Source organism: Haliotis rufescens, unplaced genomic scaffold, assembly GCF_023055435.1.
Source record: "Haliotis rufescens isolate VD_foot unplaced genomic scaffold, xgHalRufe1.0.p SCAF_10, whole genome shotgun sequence".
Classification (NCBI taxonomy): Eukaryota; Metazoa; Mollusca; class Gastropoda; order Lepetellida; family Haliotidae; genus Haliotis; species Haliotis rufescens.
The window spans coordinates 44,721,486-44,730,782 of NW_025963780.1; the positions used below are offsets into that span (position 1 = coordinate 44,721,486).

Sequence of the window (9,297 nt, forward strand, 5' to 3'; positions counted from 1 at the left end):
GGCGACACCAGATGAAGGTGTATGCGATGAATTATAGAACGTATGGGTCGTGTCGCATGTGACAAAATATCCACGAATCAGGTCACAAACCTCGTGCGGACACTGACGAAGCACTGAGTGACCTGTCTTCTTGGATATGATACCTGTTTATTCAGTAACATGAGCCACCGCAGTATTCATCCTGTTTATATTTGTCTACTCTTCTACTCGTTCGCTCTAACTCCCTCACTCACCCAAGTATTAGACACGTGTGTTCAAGAGACGTCATGCTCGTGCAAGAATTCCAAGGGGACGATCGATCTTACCCCCCTTGCCAACACAGCCGGGTCCGCCAGGTGAGTTTTCAACATCCTTAGGTACATTCGACCGCCTGGTCTAGTGGTAGAGCGTCCGCCTTGAGGGAGGGAGGTCGGGGTTCGATCCCCTGTCGCGTCATAATAAAAGACGTTAAAAGATGGTACTTGTTATTACCCTGTCTGACGCTCGGCATTACGGAGCTAAAACAAGGACTAGTCGTCTCGGCGTCAGTATACTGTGTCTGAGTGGGGTATTCATGTTAAACTGCAGCATGGTATCTCAGGGTGCTGGCACTATAAATCGGCATCAGGCCGGACTACACACACACGTACATGCACGTCGCTATATTAGTGCAATAATCTCGAACGCGACATTAAACCCAATTTCAACTCACCTCACCTCTGGGGTAAATTCGACTGCTTTAAGTAGTTGTTTACGTGCACATTTTAAATATATATGATTATACAAAACCTGTTGTCTTCACGTATTATCAGCTGATCTATCTATAACTATTGTGTGCTCACTATTACTGTACTATACCTCTGCGTTCTGCTGCAAGTTCCTGGAATATATACCTTTTATCTCATGTATATTTCTGGAGTATAAATCTGTCATCCCTTCTACTATGAAGTATATACATGTATCTCTGCGTTCTGCTGCAAGTTCCTGGAATATATACCTTTTATCTCTTGTATATTTCTGGAGTATAAATCTGTCATCCCTTCTACTATGAAGTATATATATCTGTTATCTGTTCTATATTATGGAGTATATATCTGCCATCTGTTGTATATCATGGAGGATATATCTGTCATGTGTTGTATATTATGGAGTATATATCTGTCATGTGTTGTATATTATGGAGTATATATCTGCCATCTGTTGTATATTATGGAGTATATATCTGTTATCTGTTCTATATTATATACCTGTCATCTGTTGTATATTATGGAGTATATATCTGCCATCTGTTGTATATTATGGAGTATATATCTGTTATCTGTTCTATATTATGGAGTATATATCTGCCATCTGTTGTATGTTATCTGTTCTATATTATGGAGTATATATATCTGTCATATGTTGTATATGATGGAGTATATATATCTGTCATGTGTTGTAGATTCCTCGACCTGTCAGACGCAAGTGGGTCCAATTTTAAGTACTCCTGGAATCCCTGCCAAGACTTCACTGAGGGTACTGGCTCTTGTGACAAGGTCGCGGTGAGTCCCACACAAGGTCAAACAGAACATGTGAAGCCCAAGGCGCCGCAAGTCGCTGTTTTGAGATGTGTCCGGGATTCGAACTAACGAGCATAGATTTCTGGCACAGAAACGTATGATAGTGGGTTCCAATCTCGGTTCGCCGGCGCCATACCCACTGCAGGCTTCAGTATCACGCCCATATGACCGGGATACACTTGAAACACTCCACACTCATTTACTCTCTGTCCTGTCATCTATCATGTAGTTCACCTTACCCATTGTATTATAGGGATGCCAGTCAGACAGCAGCACCGCCACCTACTACAACCTCGGCGACCAGGCCTCAGCTCAGTTTGTGAACGACGCCACTTCTCTTAGCCTCCATTACTCAGCCACAACCGACATCACCAGGTACGCCGACCATTCGTGACCAACTCGTGTTATTCCGGGACAAGCCGAATAGCGACTCTTGCCCCTCTCATGGCCATTTTTGCGACCGGGTTCCGTCTTAGCGCAGACGGGCATACCTAAAACAATTGTCAACTCGTTGCGTAATGGTTCACATTTATTTCCCCATATATTATATATATTTCAGATGCAATTTAAAGCACATCGGGACATGCGGAATTATACAGTATGACTGAACACATTTAACTGTGTCTTGGGTATATTTTTAGATGCAAGACATATGTAAAATCAAGAAATATTTCTGAATGATTCTTTGACGAAGAACTTGAAATCATACGCGCATTCTGATTGGTTTGTCGTATATTCGCACATAACATTCATCGATAGGGGGACGAGTCTTCTTGCAGGCTACGGAAAGGGGCGAGTGGAGACGAATGGTACGCCGACGTCAATTTGTATATCTTCATGAACGCGAAAACATATTGCTATCAATTTTATAAATACATTCGTCAACAATAATAACTTAACAGACAGCTTATATAATCATCAACACACAAAAACTGAACACAACAGTACTAACTAGGTGACATCATCATGCCACACAGGCCACACCCATTCTATTATCAGATAAACTGGAAACTTGGCATAGTATTTTGTTTTGTTTGTTTGTTTAATTTGTTTGTTGTTTTACTACGCACTAGGCAATATTCCAATGATATGACGGCAGTCTGTAAAATAATCGAGTCTGGACCAGACAAGCCAGTGATTGACATCATGAGCATCGATCGACGCAATTGGGATACGATGACATGCATCAACCAAGTCAGCGAGCCTGACCACCCGATCCCGTTAATTTCCTCTTACGACAAGTATAATCGCCTTTTGAATAATATTGTGTCGGTTCGTGGACACATAAGCGCAATAAATTGCTTTATTAACCAATCAAATGCCTCGGAATCAAATGCAATTTATTTATAGAACGATGATCGTGACGTTGACGTGTGACGAAACCCAAGAGGACGCGCTTAGCATCACAGGGGAGGACCCCAATAACCCAGGGACATACGTCAGTATCTGTTGCTTATGTCCCCTCCCCAGCACCCCTCACACACCGTCCTCCTCACAAACATAACCCCTCCCCAGCACCCCTCACTCCAGACACACCCTCCTTCACACAGACATAACCCCTCCCCAGCACCCCTCACTCCCCACACACCTTCCTTCACACAGACATAACCCCTCCCCAGCACCCCTCACTCCCCACACACCCTCCTCCTCACAAACATAACCCCTCCCCAGCACCCCTCACTCTCCACACACCCTCCTCCTCTCAAACATAACCCCTCCCCAGCACCCCTCACTCCCCACACACCCTCCTTCACACAAACATAACCCCTCCCCAGCACCCCTCACTCCCCACACACCCTCCTTCACACAAACATAGCCGCACTCACTCACTCACTCACTCACACTCACTCACTCACTCACTCATAACAGTTGGTGACGTTATCTAGCACGTATGCTTGTCACAAAGCAACGTTACACAAACGCAAGTGTGTTAGTTAGTGTAACGCTGCTCTGGCGTTATAATTGATGACGTTGACCAGTAAGTATGCCTGCCCCAAAGCTACACTAATTCACTCATTCCAGTTGATTTCGTTGCCCAGCAAGTACGCTTGGATCAAAGCAGGTCTAGGACCTCACCTGAATGTGTGAGTGTAACGCTCCTTTGGGGCAAGTATTAAAGTTGATGACGTTGGCCAACAAAAATGCTTGTCCTAAAGCAAAGTTACACTAACTTGCTCACGCATTACAGTTGATGACGTTGACCAGCAAGTACGCTTGTCCCAAAGCAGGCCCAGGACCAACAAAGGGGCCCCCGGGGCCTGACGGGGGGATATCCATCGGCAGCATCCTTATCATCATGTAAGTTGCACTGAATGACGTCTGTATATTCCTTCTGTGCCATGTTGTTGGCCCTCCTGGTTGCCCCATTACCGCCATTTGTGCTGCTTTTAGGTATCCTTCATTTCCACCAGCTATGTACTCGTCATAGCAAGCTAACTGTCACATTTCTCTTACAATCTACATATCCTCCTTGACACATGTTTGTAATCACCTAGGTAACCTCCTTGCCACATGTTTGTAATCATCTATGTGCCCTCATTGCCACATGTTTGTAATCATCTAAGTACCCTCATTGCCACATGTTTGTAATCATCTAAGTACCCTCATTGCCACATGTATGCAATCATCTAAGTACCCTCATTGCCACATGTTTGTAATCATCTAAGTACCCTCATTGCCACATGTTTGTAATCATCTAAGTACCCTCATTGCCACATGTTTGTAATCATCTAAGTACCCTCATTGCCACATGTTTGTAATCATCTAAGTACCCTCATTGCCACATGTTTGTAATCATCTAAGTACCCTCATTGCCACATGTTTGTAATCATCTAAGTACCCTCATTGCCACATGTTTGTAATCATCTAAGTACCCTCATTGCCACATGTTTGTAATCATCTATGTACCCTCATTGCCACATGTTTGTAATAACCTAGGTAACCTCCTTGCCACATGTTTGTAATCATCTATGTACCCTCATTGCCACATGTTTGTAATCATCTATGTACCCTCATTGCCACATGTTTGTAATCATCTATGTACCCTTATTGCCACATGTTTGTAATCACCTAGGTAACCTCCTTGCCACATGTTTGTAATCATCTAAGTACCCTCATTGCCACATGTTTGTAATCATCTAAGTACCCTCATTGCCACATGTTTGTAATCATCTAAGTACCCTCATTGCCACATGTTTGTAATCATCTAAGTACCCTCATTGCCACATGTTTGTAATCATCTAAGTACCCTCATTGCCACATGTTTGTAATCATCTATGTACCCTCATTGCCACATGTTTGTAATAACCTAGGTAACCTCCTTGCCACATGTTTGTAATCATCTATGTACCCTCATTGCCACATGTTTGTAATCATCTATGTACCCTCATTGCCACATGTTTGTAATCATCTATGTACCCTCATTGCCACATGTTTGTAATCACCTAGGTAACCTCCTTGCCACATGTTTGTAATCATCTAAGTACCCTCATTGCCACATGTTTGTAATCATCTAAGTACCCTCATTGCCACATGTTTGTAATCACCTAGGTACCCTCCTTGCCAAATGTGGGTTGATTGTAACACAATTATGCTACTCGTATGTATTCCATACACCTCTAAGAAAACAATAGGCAACATCAAACATAATGTATAACTATCTTCCAGCTTCTTCGCGACTGTCGTCGTGTACATGTCGGGAGGGGTGGCCGTGCAGACGTTTGTCCGACGAGCCTCGGGGAGGGACATGGTCCCCAACTATGGACTATGGACAACACTGTTAGGACTCATTAAAGTAAGCTGTCATATTTCACATCTGTGCGGCCCAGCTGACAGGCTAATTGTTGCTCGCAAGTTTACATCAGACCTGATTAATAATTTTTTTTTTAATTGTTATTGTTTAACGCTGCATCCGGCCATATTCCTGCCATATGGCGGCGGACTGTAAATAATGTAATGAAAGTCCAAGGTAAGTGTCTTCCCCAGGACGCTGACTCAGCAGGTCAGCTGATTGCAGGGTTTCGGATATGGTCATTTAGAATGTGATTGATATAACTTGTCCATTTACATACCGTATAACTCCACACGCGACGTGTGCTCGAAGCGCACAAGTAAATGTAAATTATTAGCAATTACATCCAACGTCGTAGGAGGTATAATGACACAAACTTGACGTCTCATCACGCAGACCGACTTTAATCTAACCCGACGAGGTGGTGGGGTGTGTTGCCTTCCAACGTTCAAAACAGTGAGTGAGTGAGTGAGTGAGTGAGTGAGTGAGTGGGTGGGTGGGTGGTTGTGTGGATGAGTGAGTGAGTGAGTGAGTGAGTGAGTGAGTGGGTGGGTGGGTGGGTGGGTGGGTGGGTGAGTGAGTGAGTGAGTGAGTGAGTGAGTGAGTGAGTGAGTGAGTGAGTGAGTGGGTTGGTGGGTGGGTGGGTTGGTGAGTGAGTGAGTGAGTGAGTGAGTGAGTGAGTGATATCACACCTATAATGTTGAGGGGAGAGGAAAGCCGAAGTGACACAGGTCACACGTATATAGAAATCAGATTTACATAACTACATGTACTAATAAGATAACTGTGCATGTACGTGAATTTTATAACAAGGCAACAGTCCTACCACTGAAGAGACCCGGGTTGTGTCATCCATGTTCTTGGGCAATATCTAAGGCAAACTGGCCCGACTCGATAATACTAATATAAATGTTATTTACTCATATTGATAGGCCTGTTATGATGAGCAAACATATATTGTAACCCTGATCAAGAAAAGAATACGTTTTGTTCAATTTATTCGTTTCTTTCAAGGAAAAGCTTTTAATCACACGTACATTCAATGTATAGATTGGATACTTTATTAAACACACATATCCCCTTTCATAAGCCGATTCAGTATCAGGTCTTGAGGTAAGCAAATATTCAATTTTTAATTCAAAGTCACCGTGGTTGAAGACGCCATTCGCTGCGAACGTTGCCCGATGGCCACACAGGTTTTCATCCAATTACACTATCAATCAGATCCTTCATTGCCAGTTGCTGTTAGCAAATAATTTCAGTTTGGCACAGACACAGGAGTAGTGGTTTACAAGCGCTGTTCGTGACGTTGCCGTGGCGTTGTAATCATATTACCAGATAAAACCTGATGTAACGGAGCTACTGGTCAAAGTGGCGTGTCACGTGCACCCAACACAAACCTCTGACATTCACTCACTCACCCACTCACTATAGACAAGTATACATGGCTACAGACGCTGGAAGGACTAGATCAGCGAGACTGAACACCATCAGGTTTGATGATATTTCTAGAGCATTGGTGTTGTGGGGTCGCCAGAAGGTAGTTAATTAAAACCATTGGTGCGAACAATGAAGGTGGCGGCAGCCACGAATGATAAAGTGGGACACTGTCGTTGTTTGTATAAATCGGATATGAGTTTTGAAATTTGCATTTAAATACAAAAACGATTTTCTCAATAAAGGTCAGTGTTTTTACAGCAATAGAATTAAGTGTGATTTTATTGTTCTTTCGTGGAATCAATTAAGCACGTGAATTGAAATCATTTGACACTTCTGACACCCTGCAGGCCTATTTCCTAGAAGATGGAATTGGCAAAGGACATGATATTGAAATTGAACGAGTCTGTAATCGGCTTTTCAATCACAAGGACCAGCCTTGCTTGCGGATCACTGGCACTGATGATGAAGGTGCTTTGACCATGTTAGAGAATCACTGACGTGTTAATGCATGCCCCCCCTTCAATTCTCAGAAACCATCAACAGTGATCTATATTTGATTAGGGCAACTGAGTCTTTAACACGGTTTTATTCTTGAACTGTAGTTATCAGGCTATGCGTTACATGCGTTACTGACATGGCTGCACAGGGAAAACGTTTGCCTGTTGGGGAAAGAGACGAACGGTAAAGAATGGCTACTTGTTAATCTGTGAATCTCACCACGGTGAGGCGATGTGAGGTGAGGTAGCGATGTGCATGCATGAACGCTTGCGCTCCTTCCCGTGTGTGTCTTTGTGTGTGTGTGTGTGTTTGCGTGCGTGTGTGCGTGCGTGTGTGTGTGGGTGTGTGCGTGCGTGCGTGCGTGCGTGCGTGTGTATGCGCGTGCGTGCGTACGCGCGCGTGTGTGTGTGTGTGTGTGTGTGTGTGTGTGTGCACTTGTACTAGTACTATCCAGTGCCGGATTTATAGTGTTAGCTCTCTGAGATACCATGCCCTGCTCAGACACAGCACACTGACTCCAAGCAGACCATGCTTTGTTTTGTGCCATGAGAGGAAAACGACAAGTACCACATTTTAACGTCTTTTGGTATGACGGAGCCGGGGATCGAACCACGACCTTTCGCTCTCCGGGCAGACACTATCCACAAGACCACAGAATCAGTTACACGTCATCAGGGCTTCATCTTGATTGAATACATCTCACAAAGTCATGTATTCGAGTTAACAATGTACTCTGATTTCACTTCACGTAGTTTCGATCCAAGGCGTCTTTATACGATAATTTGAACTTTTCTTTTAAAGAGGCGAAATATTCTCATATCTAGGACTAGACTCTGTAATAGGTTCCCAAGATTATTGTGTCTTCATACATATCGTGTTGATGTATATATGACCACTCAGTAGATCGATAGGGGGAATACTTAGGGAGCCGAGTAAAGCATTACAAAAGCGCCTGAGGCACCGAGTCCAGCAACTACCGGGCCAAAGAACGCTTACATCCATGTATGATTGTGGGTAAAAATGAAACAACCAAGAAACAGTAATTCGATGGTAATATATTCGGTGCGGGTGTCGTTGTGTTTTGGAATTTAAGTGTTTTCAAGCTAGTTTGTTTGTTTGTTGTTTAACGCCGCACTATCAATATCCCAGCTTTATGACGGCCGTCTGTAAATAATCGAGTCTGGACAAGACAATCCAGTGATTGACATGATGAGCATCGATCGGCGCACGTTTTGATAACGTTTGTAATTTTGGTGTCACATCCAATTTTCAACTGAATACTTTCTTTTCCCCGACAGTTCAATTGGCGTATTATTGATGATGTCCGTCGTACATCCGTTTGATGTTTCTCCTTGCAGGACGGGTTCTTATTCACCTTCTCCTGCGGAAGACGAACAGGCTATGGCAAAGTTTAAAAGGTCAAGGCCACGCTTGCTTCGGGATAACCTCGCATTGATCTAGGAGTGACGTCACGTGTACGTGTGTACGTTGTGAAAGCTGGTGTAAAAAATAGTGTTGCCCCGGACAACCAGCCAACGGATTGTGCTGATGAAGGCAGTCGCCGATATGGCTACATCATTACACGGACCGTGTTCTATTCGGAATTGTTTTGTGAAGAGTCCATTGACGCTTATTGGAACCTGGATGGGATATGCATATACACGCATAGTTATTGTATTCAAAGTGTGAATTATCTTGTGGTTCATCGTGAAATATACTACTCAAAAGAAGTTAAAGACCATTCTATTCTTTTATATTACTATAGTTAATCTGTCATGCCAAATTTGACGCATCAGTGACAAAAATGATGTCCGATGCAATTCCCTATATGACTTGTACCTTATGTTCCCGTGTTTTTCCAGGTGAACAATTGACGTGTCTTTGCATGGGTTTGTGACGGGTGCCACCGTTGGGGCAGGATACGTTCACCTTTTCGCGAACACCTGGTATCATCACTCTTTGATAGTGATTCATAATCACACGACAATAGTCGGAATCGTACAATCGACTCCATTGTACGATTTCCATTGG

The 9,297-nt window shown here is 43.5% G+C and overlaps 1 protein-coding gene across 1 annotated transcript; it reads left to right on the forward strand.

Moving 5' to 3' along the window:
• The first annotated feature begins 6 nt into the window (after positions 1-6).
• On the forward strand, positions 7-9,015 carry LOC124121819 (cation-dependent mannose-6-phosphate receptor-like). The gene is made up of 7 exons (XM_046484896.2): positions 7-335; positions 1,421-1,520; positions 1,792-1,913; positions 2,889-2,976; positions 3,727-3,836; positions 5,205-5,331; positions 8,625-9,015. Exons 1-7 carry the CDS (start codon positions 160-162, stop codon positions 8,679-8,681), a joined length of 780 nt encoding a protein of 259 aa, XP_046340852.1. The 5' UTR covers positions 7-159; the 3' UTR covers positions 8,682-9,015.
• Positions 9,016-9,297: the final 282 nt, after the last annotated feature.